At 46.1% G+C, this 26369-nt stretch overlaps 1 protein-coding gene across 3 annotated transcripts in view; it reads right to left on the bottom strand.

Annotated features, from left to right (window-relative positions):
• The window catches only part of PRKCB (protein kinase C beta), a 244127-nt gene that overhangs the window by 145921 nt on the left and 71837 nt on the right, over positions 1 to 26369 (bottom strand). For 2 of the 3 annotated variants that reach the window (XM_039490076.1, XM_039490075.1), the window contains exon 3: positions 4130 to 4212. The exons of the other annotated variant lie outside the window; for it this stretch is intronic. In XM_039490076.1, coding sequence (XP_039346010.1) covers positions 4130 to 4212 — 83 coding nt within the window. The remainder of the gene's footprint in view (positions 1 to 4129; positions 4213 to 26369) is intronic. 3 annotated transcript variants of the gene reach the window in all.

The raw sequence follows: 26369 nt of genomic DNA, 5'->3' as shown, positions 1-26369 counted from the left end.
AATGCTGTTCATGTAGATCATTAGTCTGTTTGGCGCTGGTTTCCTTATTGTATTTCCCTTCTCCCTCCACTTACTAATTCATAACATTCAATAATTAGCAAATTGACAGTAATTAGTGAATTTCTCCCATATAGAAGAAAGCTTCCAATCAAGACAGCAGTAGTCTGACAAATGAGGTTTTTCCCTAGGCACTTTGGCTACTAGACAGGTTGTGCTGCGGATTCCTAGATTCCAAGGCCAGAAGGGACCATTGTCATCTTCTTGTCTGACTTCATGACTCGCACAGGCCAGAGAACTGCCCAAAACTAATTCCTGTTTACATTAGAGCAGATCTTCTAGAAAAAACATCCAGCCACACTTCTCCATCACCAGCAATTTTTCTACCCACCCAGTTCCTTGGTAAATTGTTTCAAGTGTTCGTTACCCTCCCAGTTAAGATTTATGCCTTATTTCCATTCTGAATTTGTCCAACTTCAGCTTCCAACCATGGGCTCTTGTTGACCTTTATCTGCTAGACTGAAGCCCATTATCAAATATTTGTCCCCCACGTAGGTAGTCTGGACTGCGATCGAGTCACCCCTGCACTGTCCAGAGGAAACAAAATGTGCCTCTTTCTGCAAAACACACACCCACAAAACTGAAGTCCGCATGGACCAGAAAAAAAGCCTCCAGTTCTGAAAGAAAGCAACACTAGACACCGTGGGAAACTCCCCCAAAGAAAACCTAGCATGCTGGATAGAAGGTTTATCTACAACTCAACTGCAGTTTAGTATAAGGCCAGTTCCACTCTATAGCCTTCCGTGGGCTCAAGTCTGCCAGTCAGGGGGGCGGTAAGGGGTGGTCTCCAGCCAGCATGGAGGTGCCAGCAGAAACCCATCGCGTAGACACAGCTATAAAAGCAAAGTTGCACTTTTCCCGGTGCAGTTTGTTTCACTCCTAGGGAAGGTTTTACTAACCCAGTGCAGAGTGTAGCTTTGCCCGTATAGCCACATGCACACTGGAGTGCTTTGCCAGCGGGGTGTTACCAGCATTCTAATACGAGTATTGCACTCGGTGTACAAACAATCAGAGCATTTAGCCACGTACTTCCAAGCACCAGTGCACTGTACGTGGAACAGCATCTGCTAAACACAGGGGGAAAAAGGGACCAGGAGAGTGGCTGAGTTACCTGCTGGCCCACGGATAAAGCAGACCCCACACAGCTGCATGCTATAGGAAGCAACACTCGAAGCAACACTGCTATGTCAACAGTTGTTTTTTAAAGTTACATGTTTTAATGTATTTACACTTAATCCTCCAGTGTGTGGAGGCCCCAAAACATCAGTTCTGCCAGGCTCCTCCTTTAGCCCTTACAGCCATGGGGCCTGTACTATTCAGTGGGGGCATATGACTGGCAGGGACTGACACCAGCTAACCCAGGGCCAGATACAGGAACAGCCTAATCAGACCCTTTGTAGCCTTCAGCCCTTTGGCAGGACACCGGATCTGCTGAACATGTGAAAGCTGCATTCGCTTCTCCAGCGCCGTCCTTCTTATTCACCAACCAAGTCATTAAAACCGAACATACTGCATCAAGGGCCTTCTTTGAAGCTGAAGGACCGGGGTCAAGTACACTTCTGTGGTACCCAATACCCTGAAGTGTGCTACTGACAGCGCCGAGAAGTTAGCATGTAAACGTGCGGGACTCACCCCTGAGGCGCCTCCTGCTGGTCTCTCAGGGAATTAGCTCATGCAGCCCCCGTGTCCCTCCCAGGCCCCAGTGCCCCTTTCACTGGGTGCTGCCCCCTGGCAGTACCCCCACAGTCTGGGTCTCCCCCTCTCAGGGGAACCCTGAGCTAGAGAGCTCACCGTGAGCTCTAGGAGCCAGCATGTGACCTGCCATTACAGCTCCATTTGTAAAGGGGCCACGGCGCTCTGGGATGTGTGCGCATGCCTCTGTTAGAGTCAGCGACAGAGCCCGTCACGGGAAGGGCCAGAGTCCCATGACATGATGCAGAAAGGTGCCCTTTATAAATCTCAGCATGCAATCTAGTTATTCCCCACTTCAGATTCTAGTGGCAACAGAATGTATATTTAGCCACCACATTTGGTTAAACTTTAGCCTCCTGCTCCCACTGTTTCTATTTTTAACTAGCATTCTGGTGCACTGTAGTGTCTCCAATTCAATCTCCTTTCTTGTAGCAGTTGCTGAAATTAATCAGTTTCCATGGTAAAAAAGTTAGACCTTCCAGACAGGCCTGAAGTGCACTGGCAAAAATGATTGCAGGGAATCTTACACGACTGCTCCATGCCTGGCTGTGCCTCACACTGCCTGTCTTCCTCGTAGACAGGGCCGGCTCCAGACCCCAGCGCGACAGGGGCGGCAGATTGGGCCGGCGGACCTGCCGCAGTCACGCCTGCGGGAGGTCCACCGGAGCCCCGGAACCACCGGATCTGCCGCAGGCATGACTGCGGACGGTTCGCTGGTCGCGCGGGTCGGCTGGACCTCCCGCAGGCATGCCTGCGGCAGCTCAACCACAACCACCGGACCAGCGAACCGCCCGCAGCTGCGGGAGGTCCAGCCGAGCCGCGCGACTAGCGGACCCTCACCAGTCAAGCCCGCGGGAGGTCCGCTGCTCCCGGGGCTCCGGGGCGCCTCCCGCGCATGACTGCTTGGGGTGGCGGAATATGCAGAGCCGCCCCTGCTCGTAGACATCAGGATTCACCACGAAAAATGTAAATCATTCATTAAACCACCACTATGGTTTGTCAGGAAATGGCTTTAAAAGTGGCAAATTTTCACACTATAATTGTTCTATTATTTTTCAGTAAGCAATTATACTGGATACTGTTGCCTTGTCAACTTCATGTCAGTCCTTCCTGGGAAAGTTACAGTGATTGGTGCAAGGCTGACCACGCAAAGCAAAGGGGAGGTGTGAAATTGATTTAAACGTTTTTTTCTGGGGGCAGGAGAGGGTTTGACAAACATATGCATAATTTTAATTAAATCTGAGGGCTAATATTGTAATGGAGATTCTTGAAAAATATGTATTTTTTTCTGGTAAACACCCATGGCATTAAGATAATCAGGGATGACTTTGTATATTAATGACCAAGAGAATCTAAACTGTAACAGAGGTGAATTCTCATCAAATATTGGAGTAGTGGATAGGGCTAGCACTTTTAATAGTGACTGGATTGTGGCATGATAATCAAGGTGATGAAGAGGGGTCAGGATCAATAGAGTTGTTAGGGCTCAGAGAAAACCCTGTAGATTAGCCACCCACTAAAGACAGATTTTTAAAAACTGCAACTCATCCTCTGACAGTTAGTTCATCAGTGTGACAAAAGATGAAACAATCAGCTATTTCAGCTAGGGTAGATGTTTAAGAAGTATCGCTAGGGACAACAGAACAGTCTGCGAGGTCTTCTATAGCATGATTTGAATAGCTATTTTAGCACTTAGAAGTGTTTGGCAAGGGTTAATTAACCCTTGGAACTACAGGTTAGCCAGTGCAGGAGGTATATTAAATATGAAAAATTTACAGATGGGGAACTGAGGCAGTAACTTAGTCAAGGTACCAGAGGCAGATGGGATGACAGCTCAGGTTCCCAACCCTCTGTTCAAGCCTCAGCACTTCTTCTGTGACACTGAGGTGGTCCTGTCTCAACTGGCAACAAGTGACCACCTATCTGAAGATCTTTATTATAAAACCTCAAAAATATACAAATAGGTCACATGACTAATAGTGCTGAAATTCGAGGATCTAGACATAGGCTAGGGGTTTGTTGTATAAGTGGATGGGTGAGATTCTGTGGCCTGCGTTGTGCAGGAGGTCAGACTAGATGATCATAATGGTCCCTTCTGACCTTAAAGTCTGTGAGTCTATGAGTCTATGAAAGGGCAACATTTTCACTGGCTAAACCATTATCCGCCAAAAGAGCCAGCGGAATCTCTTCTCAAAAGCTTTGTTGTGCATACAAGAGACAAATAGAATGTTTATTGAGCGGCAATTTGCATTCAAGATCTGCCCCCATGATTTCAAGCCGAGGTAGAAATTTTTACTGGCAATCTGGCTCACGAGTGTCTCCCCCCATGACTTCACATTGCAAACCCATAAACAGGAGATCAGCTGCTGAATTTACTTACATCAGAAGCAGGACCTTTATCAGCACCCGGGCAGGAGAAAGTAACAAATTCATGGCACCGCTTGTGTACAACGAAGCAGCAAACTGCAAAGAAAATGCAGTGAAAATGTCAATCAAAAGGTAAATGAAAAGCTTGTAACTAGTTACATCAGGATATGAGGCTTTTCCACAGGTGCACTGAGACATGCTGGATCATTACATTTCATTTTCTATCTCTTTGTAAGACATGCCTAATTAGCCTCCTATCAGAGCAGGTTTTCAGAAATGTTGTTTTCTATCGGCAGTCAGAATTAACAGCATTAGTCAGTTATTTCTCAGCAAAAAGACACCCACAACTCCTAAGGCAGGTCATTTTTCGACAAGACCGTGGTGGAATTTAAGAACAGCTTGTTGCATGATATCAACAGAGATCGTATTTCAGTGCAACTTCACTGACGTGAAAAGCTGAATGAGCATCATAAACAACTAATGGAAAGCATGGATCACATCTACATGCACTTAACTTAGCATCACTGATGTTGGATGCTCTGAAGTTACCTCATGTATAAATCATCCTGCCATGCTCTGACTCCCACCTCTCTCAAGGTGAATGTATACTACAGGAGAGAAAGAGCATCAGCAGATAGACAAGCGAGCTGTACAGCATAATGGAGATTTAGCCTTAAAGGGGTAGGCAAATAAGAAGTTTGTGGGAGGAAAACTCTTCTCCAGCCCAAGAGGCTCAGTAATTTGCTATACTATGAAAGCAGCTGTCGCCTCCTCTTCTCTATAGCTTTTATATTTTACACAAGGAACCCATCCACAGATTCAGGGCCTGTGTGTGGAGGTCTTCCCTGTGGGAAGATCACAAATAAATAAGTCACAGGATGCTAAGGCCAATGTTTTCAAACCTGGATGCCTAAAATTCCATCTACATGGCCTGATCCAGCAAAGCACTTAAGAACATGCCTAACTTTAAACAGGCAAGTCACGCCTTTGAAGTCTATGGGCAGGGGCGGCTCTAGACATTTCGCCGCCCCAAGCACGGCGTCATGCTGCGAGGGGCGCTCTGCCGCTTGCCGGTCCCGCGGCTCCAGTGGACCTCCCACAGGCGTGCCTGCGGAGGGTCCACTGGTCCCGCGGCTTCGGTGGAACCGCGGGACCAGCGGACCCTCCACAGGCACGCCTGCGGGAGGTCCACCGAAGCCGCGGCAGAGCGCCCCCCGCGGCATGCTGCCCCAAGCACGCGCTTGGCGTGCTGGGGCCTGGAGCCGCCCCTGTCTATGGGGCTACTTGTGCGTAGAGTTATGTATGTGCTTACATGGTTTGCTGGATCGGGGCTGTATACAGGCAGTGAAATCAAAGTGGCCTGGCCAATTTGCTGAAAGTCACTTTGATTTGGATGCCTAAATACTAATTTAACTGTAGGCACCCGGGGTGAAAGTGTTAGCCTCAGGGTTTCTGTACAGCTCTAAGCTATATACTGGCTTACAGAAAAGAACAGCTATTTACTCCCATCTTACAAAACATTCACACCAGCATCTCTTGAAGAAAACCAAAGACTTAAGGGTACTCTGAGTCAGATACCTAAGATGCAAACACTGGCAAATTGTGAAGGTACAGAAACCAAGATGTCACATGGCATTAAGCCCAGAGTTCAATGTAGTATTGCAAACAAGATTAGGGGATGTAGGAGGGAGCTGAAAATAGCAGGCTTGGAAGTATTTGGCTGTATTGTTAAAAGCCCCCGTGTTTAAATGATTGCACTTTACAAGAGCACAGATGGCGTATAGAGGGGTGGGTGCTCAGCATTTCACTGGAGCTTAGTGGTGCACCTTGTATGGCTGGGCCCTACATTTACAGAGAAGGGAGTTTTTAAATTCAACCACTCTTCTCTCTGATCAACAAATGCACGTCCCTAACAGAACCGTGTCAATAACTACCAGCAGACAACGTGAAGTGAGACTCCTCCTGCTTCCAGATTGCAATTTTCTCATGTTCATAAAGGCACTGTGGAGAGCGATCATGAATATTTGAAATGTGAATGGTGTAGCTAAGTCCTAGTCGTCAAAGAAGTCACATGACCTTGTTTCTATTCTGAGCAGAATGAGCATTCAAGCTTAACACACCACCACATGTGGATGTGACGGCCATCATCCTCCTGGCTGACAATCCAGGGACTGAACCAAGGATCTGGAGAGCTACAACCAGGAGCTGTTAGAGATTGAGCTAGAGAGCCCAGGCTTTGTAGATGGGGCTATAGCAGACTCATGGCCACTGCAGACTGAGCACAGAGGGGTGTGAATCTTGGACATGCCCCAGTAGCTGTCAGCAGGGAAACAGCCTTCTACCACTTGAGCTAAAGGCAAAGTCACTAAGCCTGGAGTGAGTGGCAAGCTCTTCTCGGGCCTGGCTACAGAAAGCAGGAGACAGTCACATGCCTAAGGCAATATCTTACCCAGGCACTTCCCATGCAGACTGGTGCATGCCCACAATTTAAACAACAGTGTCTGAGTTTGCACCCTCTAGACTGGGATTATTTGACATTTCGCAGAAGAACCAACCCACAACAGAGCACAGCGCTGAAGGATTTGAATGAGTAGTTGCAGAAATTGTGCATTAAACCCCTCAGCACAACCAGTCACCAGCCGTCCCCAGCTTAAACAAGACAAGATGCCCAGTGAAATGCTGCTTGGCCAAATGCACCCAGTCTCCTGTGTCCTCTCTCCCTCCCATCCTCGCCCAGCTCTGCACTACCTACCAGGTGTTCCATAGCCACGGTGAGCTCTCTAGCTCTAACTGGGGGCATAAGGAGAACTGAACGGCAGCTGTTAATAACTTGGCACGGGCTCTGGCTAGTGAAGAACTTGTCCGGATTAAAGGCAACTTTGACCACGACTCTTTTGGCTACATCACATTAAAACTCCATACTCCTCTGCATGAGCCTCCCTTTCTCCTAAAGCACAACTCCTTCCCCCAAGCAGCTCTGAAATTAAATTCAAGAGCAAAAGAAAATACATGGTGCAAAAAGTTCAACAAGTTCAACCTGGAAGGTATGAGACAGCGAGATGGGAATCACTGATGTGTGCAAATATGAAAATGAAGGCTTGATTACATGGGTACAGGACATCTTTTTTGTAGGAGCAAAGCACAGAGCAAGTGAAACCTGCAGCTAAACTTCACAGTCCTCTCGTTTTAGCGAGATGTAGTGGGCCGTGTGCTCATCCATTTCCCAACGTTTCATTATGAAAGAAGTGAAGGTAGACGGGTTTTTCTGAGTGGCACAATTACTGCCAGTAATTTCTTCCTCACGAAGGAACTTGGATTGGCTCCTCCACACCCTACAAGTATCGGTCTTCTTGAACCACTGAGCCTCCTTGGTAGTTTCTCCTCTGCTCTCTGTTACTCATCTGTATATAAAGACAGCACAATCTGGGAAGCAGGAAGGAAGAAATTAAGAATCTATTAGCAACACTCTCCCTGAACCTGGGTACAAATTAAAATGTGCCACCAAGACACACCCAAGTGCAGGCGCCCTCAGGATGTGGCACAATGAAGGGTAAATTCTATGGTGGCTTCTTTAATTTTTGCTTGGACTGGTACCAGTGAGGCCTGAGTGGCCCTTCACTGTACCACTTTCCTCACCACCCTCCAAATATAAAGGAAAAAGGAAAAACTCTGCTGTTGAACGCAAGCTTCACTCTGAAAATCTAGAAGGCAGTCAGCAGTGCTCTCTGCCCAATACTGTGCTCAGGGACATCAAATCTAATTCATGCCTTGCCTGGCTCAAGGGAATCCACACGATAAATCTGAGTCAAGCAGTTTGGACTGAGCCTATATTCGAGATGTACAGGAATGGTATTAAATGTCACTTCTTATAATAAGCTGATAGCAATACACCGCTGACAACAAAAGCAGCGCTTGCCAACAATGGACAATAAAAGTCGGAGCAGCTTAAAAAGACTGGATTAGAACTGAGCCAATGAAAAGATAAAGCTGGAGGTTGGTGCTTTAAGTTATTAGTGGCCAGTTTGTTAAATGTCTTCAATTCTACTAAGGGGCTGGCTTCAGTTCACTTCCCTAACAAAAGCTTAAACTGTGTATTTCACTTCCGCCCTCCTCAACTGTTAATAACGTGAAGCTGGATATTCAGGTGGGGACTGGATTATGCAGACTTGACAGTCTGTCATGGAACTTTTCAGCTTTATGAAGCTGCCTCACCTCAATTCTGGCTGAGAGCTGCAACTCCCTAATAGCTGAGTGGTCTAAGTCTAGTTCCTAGCAGAAGAGTGCCCACCTACCTACCTACCACCCCTATATGAGACGCCATTGAGACTGAAGTCTCCTTCAGAAGGTCGGCGCTTCTGGTTGAGTTGAAGCAACCTGGCAGTATGGTGTGGAGAAAGTACCACAGGCAGCCACCACAGCAAAGAACTTGGGCTATGGGTTGAGGACTCCAGTCTCCATGGTGTCTCACCCTGCATTAGAGCTTCTTGATCTTTTGATACTGAACTCGCTAACCCAAATAGGAGGTTCTCTTTGCTGCATGCTCCCCATTGCTGTAGTCACCCTGCCGGCCCCAAACTGTCCTCCCCACCAACCAACCCCATTCAGCTTCAAACCATCAACCTTGCGCACCTGGTCATTCTCACAGCACTCACCCACACAAGCCAGGAGAGCCCCAGCAAGAGAGACCATGGACTGGGGCGGGTGGAGTTGCCCTTGCCTTCACTGCCTCTTTCCCTGACTAGTCGTTAACCTTCCCAGTCTTAGGGTGGAGTCGTCAAGAAATAAATAACAGGAGATAATCTAATTCCCTTCCCTGCTTCCAACACGGGGTCACACAATTTGGCCATGAATTTGACTTTTAACTGTTTCCCACTGTTTTGTTTGGGATTTTCTTTGTTACTAAGCCAAGATGGATGAGTCTAGGATGAAGTGATGAGATCCCTGGCCAGCAGGAAAATGGCTTTAAAAATAAGAGCAACTTACAGGAAAACGGAACCCACAGGTGCACCCACCAGGCAGAGAACTCAGCCAGAGCAGGCCTCTCACCTCTTTCTGTGCCAATACAACTCCTCTGGAGGAAGAGCTCTTGTTGGAATTCCATGCAATGGCTCATCCCAAAGTTAGGTCTGAGCTCCCCCTGCTGCTCTGCATGAGGAAGTGAAAACACCACTCCTTTTCCAGAGCAGGAAAGACAGAAGTAAACTGAGGCAGCCACACTGATCCCACTCTATTGAAAATAGCAGGGAAATGAAGTGAAAGCTGTTTGCTGGACAGACCAAAAAGGATCAGCAGGGAAAACCAGAAAGTGACCCAAATTCTAAGAGGATAAATATGAACAAGTTAAATGGCAACGCGATTTTCACTAGGCAGTTGACAACGTGTCATTGAACCGGCTTCCTCTATGGTCAGATAACCCTGACTTCTACAGAAGAGACTGACTCCCTGAATCCTGCCCACAGAGCAGAGAAATTCTCATCCAGAATTTCATCTTCATTTGCCTTTTCCATTTCTGCAGCTTCCCCCTCAGCCCCTCCCCACCCAACCCTCACCCAGTGCATCCACTAAGACCATCTTGCCAATCAGACCACAGCACCCGCTCTTTGAATCCCTCCCCCGGGACTCTTCACTGCCTCAAGATTAAGCATCTTGTCCTTGTCCCTGCTTACATGATCTAATCCCTTACTGAGGGCCCCTCCAACGCCAACGGCCTGGATCAACCATTTGTCAGCATCTCCCTCCGTTGCTTTGATGCTTCCCTGCACCCCAGCGCTGTCCTCTGTGTCTGGAACCCCCTTCCAGAGCAGACACACCAGACCTCTACCCTCTGATGCGACACAAGAAATGAGTCAGATATTTATTTACATAGACACAGAGGCTGCTCCACCATGCTGTGGCCCTCACCTCTGGTGAGTGATCCTCCCACTGCAGACCCTGCCCCTTCCTCGTGTCGTGTGCGATGTTGGATGTTAAGCTCTTTAAGACTATCATCATCCCTGCCTTGCTTCTATTGTGAGACACCTACTACGTTTCTTGGGACTGCGAACGCAACCACTAAAATGTGGCTGGGCAAAATGACTGTAACAAGCCAGAAAGATTTCAGCAAGAGAAACAGACTAGTCTGTCTGTGCCAGTTTAGGCTCCGAGTAACGTTTAGTCTTGACGGAATGCCGGAGCAGATGGCATCTGGCCATATGCCCTTTACCTTTGTGGATACAAAAGGTAGCCTCATTACTGGACATGGGGCATACCCCAATTTCCATCACTAATGCGGGTTTGCCACAGCTTTTCATCCAGCTTATGACATTAACATCCATTTCCTCACTAGCTCGGTTATAGGGATCATTTACAATTTTAGACACGTGGGTAAGAGGCTTAAAGGTCTCCTGATAGATTAACGAGTTAGGTGGGAGTTTTGGGAGTGCTCCTCATTTGCCCTAACTCTGCTACAACCCCAACTGTCTTCGACGGGAGCAGAATGTGGCCAACACTGAGCACTCTTGAAAACCCCACCCACTGGGTACACAGCACTTGCTGTTTCACCTGCAAACTGCTTGGTGTTGCAACTGCAGCTTTCCTTATCAATCTATTTACATATCCCAACCACCACCCTTTGACAGATTCCACCCAAAACCTTTCCTTCCTTCCTTCAACAGACTTCAAGTCCATGCATTTTGTTATTGTATAACAGGCTGACATGTTCATTTGGTGAGCTGATCCTAGGAGCTTTTATGAAGTCACCTTTATGCACCTTTCTTCAAAAGAACAAATAAAAATAAGTTTCAAAGCCACCTCAGTCTAAAGCTGTTCATCCCCTTAAGCCGTTCTTCCCAGGATAGGCCAACCCTCCCCATGCCAATAAAGTGCTGAACTGGAATACGTTTCCAGACAAAATACATCTGAGGAACACCATTACCAGTATCAGAATAAGCAAGATGCAATGAAGGTTAGAAGCCAGGTTAAAAGAAGTTTTGTTACTTATACCCTAGCATACTGGAACGGAGAAGGATGTTACAAACTTGTTGTAGGACAAGGCTAGGTGAGGGGGGAAGACAGAACAGGATCAGCTTAAAGGGGAAAAGGAAAAGGGAGGAGGGTAAAGGATGGAGATAGCATGGAGGGCAGGTGGAACAACGCTTAAGAGGAGCGACTGTGAGAGCAGCTGGAGCAGTAGTCCGTAAGCAGAAAGGAAACCAAGACACACAAATCTGAGGCTCAACCTTGGCCTGTGTGCCTCTCTCTTGTGCAGTAAGGAAGGGAAGCACCACGCCTTCATTTTAAGTATCCCACTACATGAGCAGCAGAGGTGTCGAAACATCCAGAGAAACTAGGAAGTCTAGGTCTGCTCAGAAGTTCAAACCATCCCAAATTTTGTAGGACAGCCTGTCCCTATGCTCTGTTGAGGTTTCATTTCAGAGTTTAATAATTAAGGAAGTCATTAAATATACATACACAGCTAACACCTCCTGGCCTTTCAGTGGCATCCTGCAGGGCACATTAGCAATGCAACATTCTGCCACCAAGCAGAAAAATAATTACGGTGCCTTCAAAATATTACATGTCACAGCTCAATTAAGCCAGTGATACCACCACCACCGCCCACTGCAAATAAGAAGAGAAATCATCTTTGTGGTAACTGTGTATTGAGCAGCATTACAAAGCTATTAAATAGGAACACAGATTGTTGTGTCCATAACACAGACTGCTGTAATGGAAATCAATTGGAGGGGAGGGTGGGTTGCAAAAAAACCTGAACGTGTAACCCTCACCTAGCACATCTAGGGCCTGATCCAAAGTCAGTCAATAGGAAGCTTTCCATTGATTTCATTGGGCTTCGGATAAAGCCCTTCGGCCCCAAACCTGCAAACATTAAAGCACATGCCTAATTTTTAAATGGGACTAGTTACATGAACAGTCAGCTCTTGCCGCTGAGTAATGAATGGGATTACTCACATGATGAAAGTTATGCAGGTGTTAATGTGTTTGCAGGATTGTGCCATAATTCTTACAAAGCTGCACCACCAAACACAGAAGAAAGAAGATGATCATCAGATCTCTCTTCTGGTGACTAATCCAGTGCTTCACACTGCAAAGGAATTACTCAATTTCCACTCTGCTGAGCAAAATCCAAGGTCTGATTTTCTACACAAATGTTCGTCATGCGCAAAGCCCAATCAGGCAACTAAACATCTTTATATACACACTGGTACCTCTGGGAGGCACTCTTTTGTGCCAGTGTATTAATTTCATTACACTTAGGAGTTGTAAGATTGTATCTTCAGCAGTTTAGAAATTACAGTACAAGCAACAGCCTTCCCAGGTCTCTAATTAGACAGTTAATTTGTAGATCTGATATAGATAATAAAGTCATCAAACCCCACAGATAAGTTGCACAGATCGTGAGTAGTTTGTAGAATCAAAACAAACATTAACAGACATTCCTTTATCATTTGCCATTGCTTAATGCAGGAATGTTTGCTGGCCTGAAATTCCCATTCAGTGAACATATGTTATCTCTAATACAGTCATTCAGGGGAGAACACACACACGCACACACGCACACACACACACACACCCTCTTCAGGTTTTAAGAAATCTTGTTTGGGAAACGTACCATTTGCCATACTAGCTTGAACACCAGACCCTCAGAATGGGTATCCTCCATCCGGCCATGGCTCATATGGATGCTTCACAGGAAGATAAAAGCCATCCCTTTGCACCTGTGCAATACTGTCCAAGTGGGTGTGACGGAAGGGAGGGAAGATGCTTTCCGAGCAGTGAGGAAATCAGATTGACCCTGGAGTCCAGCATCATTTCATCTGAGATTTTTAAATGGGAAGCCTGTGTTGTAGAGGAGGCCAGGAGGAGTCTAGATCAGGTGGCCAAACTAAAGAATAGACAGAGTTTGAACTTGTCAATCCCTTGAATTTAACCAGCTGCACTCCAAGATCCATGCATACGCAGTGCTAATTGTGCCACCCGAGCTGTAGCTCTTTAAACTGCTGCCGCATCTTATAGTCATGACAGAATTTCAGGAGAATGTACCTAACTGGGGAGAAGGAGTCCCTGACTCTGGAGAGCTGGGAGCAGCACCCAGTTTGCCCAGGACAGCAGCTCAGAGTACAGTACTATAAACCACCCCTGGTGATTGACGGCATCTTCAGCACAACTGCAGGCTTGGGGCTCAGCCACACTCTCACGATGTACCACGTGCTGCAACGGACACCTACTCACAACAAGACAACAGCAGGCCAGGCCAGTTTGGCATGAAAGTGAGCACCACAAGTGAAGAGCCATTTCACAGCAGTGCTGTGTCAGCTATCCACATACAAGCGGCACCGGCAACCTAATTCATGATGAGTTAGATGAGCAGCTCCAAGTAAAAAAAGTCTGCCAATAAGAGGACTAGATGTTTCACTCAACACACACACACACACACACACACACAGCCAGTTTAACAACAGTGCAGCAAGAAAACCGTAGTCAATTTGACTGCTTCCCTATAACGAAGGTTTTAGCACAGAAATAACGTGTCTCCATCAATACACCCCAACAGCATAAGAACATAAGAAAGGCCGTACCGGGTCAGACCAAAGGTCCATCTAGCCCAGTATCCTGTCTACCGACAGTGGCCAATGCCAGGTGCCCCAGAGGGAGTGAACCTAACAGGCAATGATCAAGTGATCTCTCTCCTGCCATCCATCTCCATCCTCTGACGAACAGAGGCTAGGGACACCATTCTTACCCATCCTGGCTAATAGCCATTTATGGACTTAGCCACCATGAATTTATCCAGTCCCCTTTTAACCATTGTTATAGTCCTAGCCTTCACAACCTCCTCAGGTAAGGAGTTCCACAAGTTGACTGTGCGCTGTGTGAAGAAGAACTTCCTTTTATTTGTTTTAAACCCGCTGCCTATTAAACTGTGCAGCAGCAGCAGCAAGACACAAGGGTATTTGCAAGCGTGTGTTACTCTGGCGGTAGGAAAGAAGGCAAGTGTGGAAAGTAATAAAATCACTTCAAAGCTTCTCAGCCTAAGATGCAACCTGTAACAACCCCCAGGAAAGTTGTAGAGCAGTTTTCCAAGCAAATCACAGTCTGTACTGCCAAGAAAAACAGGACAAAATTTGTTCCAAGAGTATGAATTTTAGAAAGTAAAAGTCTAGTTGTGCTACCAGGGAGGAAAGGCCCTTGCTGAGAGGTCCCGCTCAGCCTGACTTCAAAGACAGTGTATCCATCAACTCCAACAGTTGGATAGGTCTGCTGTAGACAGACAGGCAGTTCATTGAATTAAAGCTTGTAAATGGTAAGCGATACTGTACTGTGGGAGAAGTTGGATGCTAACAGGAGTTCACTATTGTGTAACAATATTGCTGCTAAGTAATGCAACATGCACTGTGTATCTTCCAAGCATGGGAGGTTGGCTACAGGGGGGCCGGGGTGTCTTGGATTTATCTGCAGTTCTGCCCTGCCCTGGGGAGAGTGGTGGGAGAACTTGGACCCACAGGAGCTTTTGCATATTCTAAGCCAAATGCCCAACATTAGCGACCCAGCTAGTGCTAATTTGGATAAGACAGCTGTATATCATTGATCTTCTTCCTCCAGATCCCAGCATGTTTTTTCCTCTGTTCTCAAAACAGACTCTGCTTCTGTATAGCAACCACGTCTCATCTAGAGTAAGTGAATTAGAACAATTATCCTTAGCAGTCAGAGAAAAAAACCCATAAAGGTCTTCAGATAGCAGGAAACATTTAAACTCCACAAAAGAAAAGACACTTTACTGGTAACCACGAGGGCAATTGGACAACAGACCAAGCTGCAGGGAGTGCTGGAAATGCTGTCCCTGGGAGATTATTTTGAAGCAAAGAGTAGACAAGTAGCCATTAGCATTTTTTTTTCGGACCAATGGGCTACATCCAGCTACACAATTCAGGGGGGTAGAGGTAAGGGGTTGAACTGACTCATCCACCTCTACCAGTTCTCAAGAGCTGGGACTGTGGTACTTGCATGATGCTCTAGAACAAGTTAACGTGCCAGTACAAGAATTCATTAGCTTATACGGGGCCCAACACGTGCTTCTGTGCTGGTAAGACACCATGAAAACAGTCAGTAATACACAATATGGGTTTCTCCATGGTGTTCGTAGCCTATGATTCATGGCATGGCTAGCCCTGTCTCTCTGCCCCTACTCTAACCAGAGGGGTGGAAGGAAGCTCCTCCACAGGCTCATCTGAAAGCAATGCAAGATTGTTCCTCAATGACCCAACGCGCCATGACCTGATGCAGCAGGACCGTCAGAAGCCAGGCAACTTCAACATGCTTTGCAACATCTTGCAAGAAATAAATTGACGTCAACTATTCGTGAGAGGTGCCACCATGAAGGAAGAGAAGACCGTGCTGCTGCATGAAATGTACCTGCTCATTAAGTGTGTCGGGACAATGCCTTTTATTCCTCTGGGTCCTTGTTGTTTGGTTGGCATAGCCAGCAAACACAGGAGTGCAGGAAAACCCATTCGTGTTGGATAGCTATTGGCTGATTGTGACCCTAGCCAACTGTCAAGAGCCGCAGTTAGATCCTGTTCCAAGCATGCTACTTCTGCCTGTCCATCGCAATACCATAGTCAGCCCCCTCCCATTCAAAGACAAGGTGCATATCAGACGTATTGCCAGAGTTCTGCATGACAGCACCTCATTTTACCAGGTATCTAATCCTTTGAGTTTTGCCAGATTTATTTATAGCAAATGGAACCCAGCCTCACCCCCCCACACACACACCTTATTTCTGGCTCAGAATATTTGTTTTTCAGTGTAAACCAACACAAAGGAATTTCCCCACCATATGCATGCGGCATCACCTCACACGCACCATCTCCGTTTGGATGCTTTTTGAAAGCAGAGAGTTTGGGCAAGTTGCCCAAACACACCAGGATACTGAGCTTTTCTTATTTTGAAATACAATCTTTTATTCGCTCCAATGGCTCCCGCTTCGGGGAAAACCCTTTCACACGTAATTCCCCCTCACCAACACGAGGCGGTTTGGGAGCCTAACTATGGAACTGGGAACCCCCAGGGCCATTGAAAACCAAAACGCAGCCTTCCACAGTAGAGGTTCTGAAGGTTAAGGACTGTTTCCAGGTGAGTCTGATTTATATTTGTAAGAACAATTTAAAAAAAAAATAGCAACACTCCTGAGGTTACCATGGATGCAAACACTGGGTGAGCTGCTATAGGAGATTTAAGCTTCATTGGGAAATCTCTCCCCATTGCACTACAACTAGTGTAGACCTAGCACAGGCATTTTGATCACTATCAGCCAAGCCAATTTAGAACAAGTCTGGTCCACACACTGATGGTTGCCTGAGCCCTACACCCAGTAATGCTCTCACCATTGCTTCCAGAGCTAGTGCAGTCATGGGAGATTCCTCTCACCCCTACGCCCCAAAAAGTAACATGTGGCCAAGGACTGTTTTAATCTGCATGAGTACCAGTAGCAGGGAGGTCCCACTGGATCTGCTCCTAGGGGATCGCGCAGGGGACTGGGGTGGGAAGAATGCCAGCAGGCGCTATGCTTCAGTGCCTGGACAGGTGTTCTAAAGGAGAGAACATGCGCCCTAGTGATTAGAGCACAAGATTGGTAGTTGAGACTCCTGGGATCTGCTCTTGGCTCTGCAACAGGCTCACCTTGTGCCCTGGGAAAGCTACTCTGGGCCTCAGTTTCTCCACTGGTAAAACAGAATACGCTGCCCCTGCTATGCAAAGCACTCAGATCCTCACAAGTGTGCAGCCTTAAGGGAAGGCTCCCTCCACCTGTGCAGTCACAATGAGAGATGTGGTAATACGGGGGGCGGGGAAGAGGGCTGGAGAAGTGGGGAAGCACTTAAAATACTCATGAACAAGCTGCTGTCCTGGAGGAGGCTACTGGCCCACCCAGTCCTGTACGCTGCCCACACCATTCTCCTACACCCAATGCATCAGAAATATTGGGGGCACAAACCTATGATGCACCTGGCCCATGGTGCAATGCTGCACCGAGACAATGAATCATTCCCTGACCCCTGTGTGCTATCAGCTTGGAGTCTGCAGCTTGAGATTTGATTAGCCCCATCTCCCATGCAAATGCAGTTAGCTGTCAGGAAGTCATCCAGCCCTCCTTAAAAACCCAGGCACTGTGTCCAATGCCTTCCTGCAAGAGCAAACCCTGCACAGTGACTGAATGCTGCATAAGACAGCATCGCCTTGGACTTCATCTCCAGATACTTCTCTTTAATTGTACTGCATGAACCCCCTGCTCGGATATCCAGGGAGAGGACAGAAAGGAGGCACTGATCAGGTTTCACTGAGCCCTTCAAAAGATGATGAATATCTCCATCCAGTCACCTCTAACTCTCCTCCTTGGAGGGCTATCTTGCCCTAACATTCAAACATTTGTTATATGGAAGTGCCACACATACTATTTATGTCCCTCTTCATCACTCTTCACCTTTAAAAACTGTGAATAGTCCAATGATTTAACCAAAATGTGGACACTGCACTCCTTGTGTGGAAATAGGAAATCCTTTAAAACCATCTTTATAAAAATATATAACAGAGATAAAGCCAATGAGGTTCAATCAATGTTCCTCTAAAAAACCCCAATATAATTTAATGGAAAATTATATACCTTATAGACAATTTTAAAGCTCCAATTTAATAAAAGATGGTATTCCTGCCATAAAATTCAAAAGTCGAATTGAAGTTTTATTGGGTGTGGTTATTCCCCATTCAGGTCTACAGGCCTTTCCATTTAAAGATGTTTCCTACAGTACAAGCAGCAAGATTCAAGGAAGGGGAAGACTGAATAAAGGTTATCGGAATGGGGAGAAACAAAAAAGAAAGAAAATACCTAGGCTGGACAAACAGTAAAAGCCGTCTAAAGGCCAACTTGTTTGGTTTGCTTGACATGACTTTTCACATCTCTGGAAAGAGCAGTTAGAAAACATCAGTTGTACTGCACAACATTTTATCATCACACAATTTTATCACTGCCCGCCAGATGTGGCAGTTCTTAGTTGCCTATCACACACAAAACCAGTGGTACATGGGAATCTTCAAGTTGGGAGAAAGGGGCAATTATTTAGGAAGGGACGTCTAGGATTCCTTACAACCCTTAACAGTTCTTTTAATAATTCAAATCAAATTGAAAAAGAGGCAATCCTGAGAACTCGCTTACACCAGCTCTTTGGTGCTAACCCCCAGCTTTGGCCAAAGGTGCTCGCAAGTTCTGACAATAGGTTAGCATCTTCCAGCTGAGATTGGAATGTTGTTTCTTCAGCTTAATTTAAAAGATCCTACAAAAATATTTATGTGCTTCACCTGCAGGTTTTTAGTGGCAATAGTTAAACATCGTCCACAGAGCTCCACTGACATCAATTGATTCTGCAACAGCATCAAATGATGTTTTAGCCAGATAAGAGTCTGTTCATTTTCTATGCTGCTCCACTGAAAGCACAAGGGTTTTTTGTTTTGTTTTAAAAGAAGGAAAAATCCACTGCCACATTCAAAATACTCCTTTATCTCCTTGCCCTGCTCATATGTCTCTTTCTAACATAATTTGGTGGGTGAATACTGGAGCTTTATTCTATTTATTTTAAAGTTACTTAAAAGCAAAACTGATGTACCTAAAGTTTTCCTTGTTAGGGAGGTAATACGATTCTCAGTTCCCATCACCTCCTAGATCTAAGAGTCTAGCCTCTTCTCCCACTATCAGATCAACATTAATTTCAGAATCAGGGCCTTAGCCTGGTGGTTATTTTTGTACATCTCATACTAGACAGAAAAAAAAAATCTGAAGAAAGTGAAGATGGTGAGAAAGAACATTAAACAAAGAAGCAAATAGCAACATTAAATTATAATGTGAAGTCAGAATCTTCTAAGAAGAACTCATTAATTGTCCCCTCACGTCCTTTAGTCTTATGAATTTTCTGTTTTCTTCTTCTCCCCTGCCCAACCCATCAACTGGGGTCAGGTCATCATGCAAACATCCTCTGAGGGATGTGGGGGTCATCGTGGATCACAAGCTAAATTCGAGACAATGGTGTAACACTGTTGCGAAAAAAGCAATCATCATTCTGGGCTGTATTAGCAGGAGTAATTCTTCTGCTCTACTCCGCACTTAAAAGGCCTCAACTGGAGTATTGTGTCCAGTTCTGGGTGCCACATTACAGGAAAGATGTGAACAAATTGGAGAAAGTCCAAAGAAGAGCAACAAAAATGATTAAAGGCCTAGAAAACATGATCTATGAGGGAAGGTTGAAAAAATTGGGTTTGTTGAGTCTGGAGAAAAGACTGAGAAGGGACATGATAACAGTTTTCAAGTACATAAAAGATTGTTGGAAGGAGGAGGGAGAAAAATTGCTCTCCTTAACGTCTGAGGATAGGACAAGAAGCAATGGGCTTAAACTGCAGCAAGAGAGGTTCAGGTTGGACATTAGGAAAAACTTCCTAACTGTCAGGGTGGTTAAGCACTGGAATAAATTGCCCAGGGAGGTTGTGGAATCTCCATCATTGGAGATTTTTAAGAGCAGGTTGGACAAACACCTGTCAGGGATGGTCTAGATAATACTTAGTCCTGCCAGGAGTGCAGGAGACTGGACTAGAGACCTTTCAAAGTCCCTTCCAGTCCTATGATTCTATGATCTTTGTCTGTCTGAGGGGGAAGAGCCACCTGCTTACCATCTTTGATACAATCCATCCATCGCCTCCTTGGCTTTCTCCTGCCATGCTGTCTTCACTGGATCCTCTTCATTCATCCCCTGGATCTGTCCAAACCCGCAGTCATGCTTCCCTGATTTTGTCATTCACATCATGGGCTGACTTCCATCCTAATGCCTTCATTTGAAATCTGTCTCTTACCTCCTTGTATGGCACAAAGACGTCTCATCTCAAACACATGTAGGTGTTGAAACTGCCGTCTCTCCACCACCCATCGTCTGTACAATACAGCATTGCGGGGTGCACCATTGTTCCGTATAGTTGGGCTTTTAGTCTCAGTGGCATATGCTTGTCATGCATAACCCCAAGACGTCATTCCACACTCTTCCAACGCTCCCCAGCCGGCAATGCATCTCGCGTTCAAGCTCACAGTCCTCCGTGAACCAGCTGCCAAGGTATTTGAACTCATCAGTCTGAGTCCATTCATCTTTATGTCCAGTTTCCTCGTGGCACCTCTGCTGACCCATATGACCTCAGTCTTAGTCATGCTCATTCATCCCATGCCAGCTTAGCAGGTCATACCATTGGTTTACTATTTCCTCTAGGTCAGGGGTTCTCAACCTTTTTCTTTGAGGCCCCCCCAATATGCAATAAAAACTCCACGGATCACAACTGTTTTTCTGCATATAAGAGCCAGGGCCAGTGTTAGGGGGTCACAAGCAGGGCGGTTGCCCAGGGCTCCATGCCATAGGGGACCCTGCGAAACTAAATTGCTCAGGCTTTGGCTTCAGCACCATGTGGCAAGGCTTGGGTCACTGGGATTTCTGCCTTTGGTCCCAACAAGTCTAACCCTGGTCCTGCTTGGCGGACCCCCTGAAACCTGCTCGCAGCCCCCCAGGTGGCCCCGGATCCCTGGTTGAGAACCACTGCTCTAGATCTTTGTTTGAGGATGCCCTTATTGCTAGGTCACCTGCATATAGGAGCTTCTCACCTTTTCCCATTGGGATCTTCCTGCTGACACAGTCCATCAGTGACAAACAGCAGTGGACAGAGTCAACCCCTGGCACAGCCTGACTTTCAATCCAAGAGTCTGTCACTCCACAACATGTTTGGATCACTATTTTAGGTGCTCTGTATAGAGCATTCACCATAGTTATGAAATCCTCAGACACACCTTATTTTGCACTGCTGCTAGCCTCCTTGTGTCCCCTTTATCGCATGCCTTTTCTAGATCTATAAGCCCAAAAGTCATCCTGTTGGTGCTCTAGGCACTTCTCTATTGCTTGCTGAATTACAAACATGGCATCTGCAGTTCCTCATCTTTTCCTAAAGCCAAGTGGATCTTGGTCTCCATTCTCCTAATCCTAGCATCCAGGATACTTTCCTGTATCTACAGTCCATGTGACAATAGCTTTATCCTTCAAAACTGCCCACATGCGTGGATGCTTCCATTCTTCCATAGGGCAACCAGGAGAGACTTGCACCAATCTTGGAGAATTCTGTTGCTATACAGCTTTAACTACTCTGCTCAGCCATTTTATGCCTTTATAAATTTTCTGCTTCTATGAAAGTATGCTCTGCAGTCCTTATGCAATTGACGGCTTGTGTGTCAAGAGTCCTAATTATCCTTTTAATTTCCCCAATTAATTTGATGCCTAATTTTTGTTTTCCTGCCTTAATATTTCCCTTGGTTCTCAAGAGGCACTTTGCAAGTCATAAATTTCTCCTGCCAACATGTTTCTATCCCTAACCAGGAGTCATATTAAAACATAGTGATGGGAAGAATAAATAAGATCTGGCATTACTTATTAGGCTTAATCCTGCTAATGCCATGGTAACACAAATAGTAAAAGCCACAAAAAGCAACCCTTTCCTTCAAAACATGAAGTACAAATGTGCAGGAACCATTTAGAGAGCGACCCTGCAAAAAGAATTTACCCACTAGCTGCAGTCCTACAAGAATGAGGTTTGCCAGCACATCACAAAAATTCAAAGGTGAACTTGTATTCAGACTATTTAAAAATTTTGCTAACCACTGGGGTAGGGGTGGAGAAGAGACCTTTGTTAAAGATTCAAAGAGCCCCAACCCTTCACATAAGGGCTAAAAAGCTCCCACTCAGCATCCCAGGGTCTGAGATCTCCTGCAAGAGCAAGGAAGACAACTCCATATTCCTGACATTCCTCAGGTAAAGCACAAGACAGTACAAAAACCCACATGCTTTTCAGGTTCTCTCTGCCCTTTATAAAGCAAAAACTGGGTCTCTAGCCTATTGCACCCACAGTAGTTAGTCTTTTGTAGTTGCTGATTGCTTGCAGGATGACAGTCTTAAAAGGCACCCCCCACACACACACACACCTCTTTACCCTGATGAGCAGTCCCATATTGACTTCAGTGGGACTCCCAATGAGCCATAAGTGTTTGCAGCATCAGGGCCTTTCTATTGATACTCCATTGGCATCCTGGGACAGTAGACAGACCTGCCATTCAGAGACCCGTTTGCGCTGATACAAGAGGTTTACGACATTTTCCTAACCATGTTGCTCTTTTTAGCATTTTGTCACTAAGTCAGTTTCCCAAAGTCAGAACCTCTCCGTCTCTCAATCACACCCGTTTCCCCCAGGAGTCTGCAGCTCTTGCTGCTTTTCCTCTTGCCTGAAGGCACTTTCACCATCATCAGCTGCTGAGGAGATAATTGCAATGTCAAGAGAAAGGCTTAAAATTTCAAGCAAGAAGTAAGTGGCAGGAGATTAAACTCCTAAGAATCAGGGATCCTGTTTTCATGCACATATCCTAAAAAACCACTGAGGGAAGACTGAAACCTTCCACTATATTTAGAAACCATCGTGCTCTTCAGCTGCTCTGCCCCCCCCACCCCCACCACACACACACACCTTCTCCCCACTTCTTCGATGAAGCAGAGCTTTTTTGCCCTATGGACAGCTGATGCCGTTGGTTCTCTCAGACTTGGGAGAAGGCAGCCTTTTGAAGCAAGCCTATTGAATTATTCTCAAGGAGTGTGTGTTACAATCCTACAGCAGGAGACCCAGGAACTGACCAGGTGGGACCAACGATCTGTGCTATTTAAGGAGCCAAGACCGCGAGCTATATTTAAAAAGGTGGAAAGATGTTAATGTGATATCAGAGAGTCTCGCCCTAGCTCTGAGGAAAGCCGCGCAGAATTCCAAGCACTTCATCATGAGCCCTCACATCTCAAGCTTTAATGGAGCTTTCGCTTTCATAGACTGACTAATTCAGCAACATACAGGCTCATGGCACACTGAATACACCACGTGGGAGGGGGCTTCTTTGTGACATTGCTGTGTGCTCAAGACCCATGTTAGCGTTACCAGTGGCTACTCCTCCAGCAGTTTTGACAAAGCAGTTTGGCCAAGGAAGGGCTTATGGGCGTTATTATTATTAGATGGATTCACACCATGTTGAGGTGTTCAAGCCAAAAGCCAACCCAACTGCGTCTCAGTTGCACTGCTGAGCAGGGTCACAAGCTCCGGGACACTCGCAGATTATAGGATTCCCAGGCTCAACAGGGGCCAGTGCGTCTTACCCAGTGCAGAAATGTCCTCAGTGGCGGACAGCTACGCCCAGGGGAAGAAGAGATCCCGGCATGCCTGTCCTTAGCTGAGGCCTTGTGCAATGGGACCCGCACATGGCTGTGTTAGAAGAAAATGGTTGTAAGTGGAGACTCAGGCATGAATGAGTCAGAGGGGTCACAGGACCTTGTCAAAAGAAGAGTTTCCAAGTTACTGTCAGTCTCTAAGAGGGAGAAACTATGTTCAGATGCTTCAGGAATTCTGTGAAAGGAAGGGAAAGGAGAAGATACAGGATTTTCCTCCACAAACTTAAGATAGGACCCCGGGGTCCTTTAAGAACCTAGGTACCAATGTGGTCCCGGTTACTGTAGTATCTGGGCACTTCACAGCCTGTAGTGTATTTAACCTCACACACCCCTGTGAGGCAAGGGAGTGCTGCTATCCCCATGTTACCAATGGGGACCTGAGGCACACAGAGGCTAAGGAACTTGCTAAAGGCTGCATAGGAGTCTGTGGCGGAGTAGGGAATTGAACCTGGTCTCCCAAGACTTAGGTAAATGCCCTGATGACTGGAACATGCTTCCTCACTTCACTGGGGTTGTTATTCCCCACAATGCAGAGCACTTTAAATCTGGATCTATGATAAAAAACCAAAGAGCCGTCTGAGCCGCGGTTTCGCTTGTTAGAATGAGCAGCTCGATATGGAAATACCAGGGAGGCTCAGCCGGCCCGTCTCCTGCAGATGCACAAGTTGTTCCCCACACCGTATTCTGAGGTTTAGCCCTGTCTACTTGTAAGATGCATAAAGGGGCTTCCCATTCCTTCTGGTGGGGGGGCCATTTCACAGCCAAGTTAGTCTCACTGTGCAGACTTCCCCAATCTTCCCCCCAATATTCATCCTAAATTACCTCCCTTTCCTCCTCGTTCCCTGAATTACACCCTGGATCATGCCTTTCCTTGGCATTTAAGTCCTTCAAATATTTGTAGGTCTCGTTGCCCCTCCCCCAACTCTCACACACTTAATCATTACTCAGCCACTGCTAGATAGATTTAGCTTTCCTAACCTTCCCGCAAAAGTCAGTTGATTCCTGTCGCTCTGCTCTGAACTCCCTCTGGTTTGTCAATATCTTTCTGAGAGTGCGGTGCCCAGAACCAAGCTCATTATCCCACCCACGGTCACCCCACAGGCTATACAGGGATTAGTCTTGTCCTGATTTCTCGGGCAGAATCCTCGTTTTCTCCAGCCTCAATGGTTATGTGTGGCCATACCAGGAAGATGCACAACCACCCGCTTTCCAGCCTTGTTTTCCAGACGTAAAGATCCCCGCTACCGCAGCGCTGCTGCCAGGCGTGTAGCATTACTTTAAAGAGTTTAAATTAAGTATTGTTTCGCTCTCTGTGATGCAAGAAAGCTGAACAGTTCTGTATAGCATTACAGCTCAGGCGCTTCGAAAGACATGCTGGGAAGCTTACACTGGCCTGAGTCAGAGCCATACGGCTATTAAGCGAGAGCAAGGGCTTTACAGCACAATATCCTGTCCATCAAATGCTCCTTCAAGTTCTTTTGGAGAATCATAACGGCTATGATAAGTTCTACCTAGAGAAATGCCTGCCTGAGCTGGGGTATATCCCTAGTTACACAGGGCACAAGCTCATTATTCTGTACCACCTTCATACTTTGATACATCAGTTAGGCTTTCCACTGTAAAAAAAACATAGCTCATTAGCTATTCACACATACACACGCTTTGTAATGCTAATGCAATATTAAGGTTACATAGACAGACACATTAAGAATTCGTGAGAGCAACGTTAGACAGAGCTGGTTGGAAAACAATTCCATTCCATGGGAATTTCTGGCATTCTTGTGTTTTTCCTCATCTCGCATCAGGATGTAAAGATGAAGTTTCCCATGGATCGGAAATTCATAAAAATACTGATTCAGAAGCAAATAATTTTGATAAATGCCAAACATATTATTTTGATATTAAATATTTAAAACATAATAAAATTTATATTCAAAAACGTCATTTTGACATTCTTGAAATGTTTTGACATTGAAAGTCAAAAACAGATAGTTTCAAAATTTTCCCCATCAAAGTCGGAACATTCTAGTGAAATGTTTCATTTTTAGTGAAACTACATTTCTGGTGGAAAACTATTCTGCCAACATTTTTCAACTAGCACTAGTGTTAAGACTTAAAAAAAAGTTCACCTTAACTCTTCCCCCTGGTGCACAGCAATGTGCATTAAAATATTCTCCAATAATACACCTCCCATATTATTTCACAAATGTTATGACCAAGATACACCTACCAAAGGGAGAGAATTCAGACTCTATACTGGGAGAGCTGCAGCAGTGAAGGGCAAAACTCTTTTTTTTGCTCTGGCAGTTCACCTTTCAGATACTTTGAATACTCACTTTCTGAAACAGGTTAAATATTTCTGTGCAAAATAATTATGCATCATATTGCTAGGATTTGAGAACATGTGAACAAAACATTCAAAAAATAGCCTGCAGCTTTTAAATGTAGTAACGGATTGACAATGTATTCTGCATGACAATGAACACAGTCAGCTCCGGCTGGAGCAGGGACATCAATCATTCATAGAACTAGAATGTGTGTGGGAGGGGATGGGAAGGATGACAGCTTTAGAACTCAGACTGGGGTGAGGGTCTGAACTCCCTCATCAGTGTGCCGCAGAGATACACACCTAAACTCACATTCAAACCGCAGGGTACAGGATACTGCTCCGTCCTCATAAACAGGGTGCTGCCCAGTAACACTGCCCTCGATTCCACTGGCACAGACTCTGTGGAAGCTGCTGCTAGCAGAGAGTCCATGGGGGCAGGGGGAGATGGGAGCAGCACAAGTGGCTCTAACATCCACTCACCAAGGATCCGGCAAGACTCCAGCTTCCTCTCTGCAGTGCCCGGGCCAGAGAAGCTGGCAAGGACGATTCACTGTGTGCCCACAACAGCCTTTACCACGGGAATTCCCAGGGGGAACTGCACC

This window comes from Mauremys reevesii, linkage group 10 (genome assembly GCF_016161935.1).
Source record: "Mauremys reevesii isolate NIE-2019 linkage group 10, ASM1616193v1, whole genome shotgun sequence".
Taxonomy (NCBI): Eukaryota; Metazoa; Chordata; order Testudines; family Geoemydidae; genus Mauremys; species Mauremys reevesii.
Note: the sequence above shows the minus strand (reverse complement) of the source record. Positions and strands in the feature narration are given on the sequence as shown.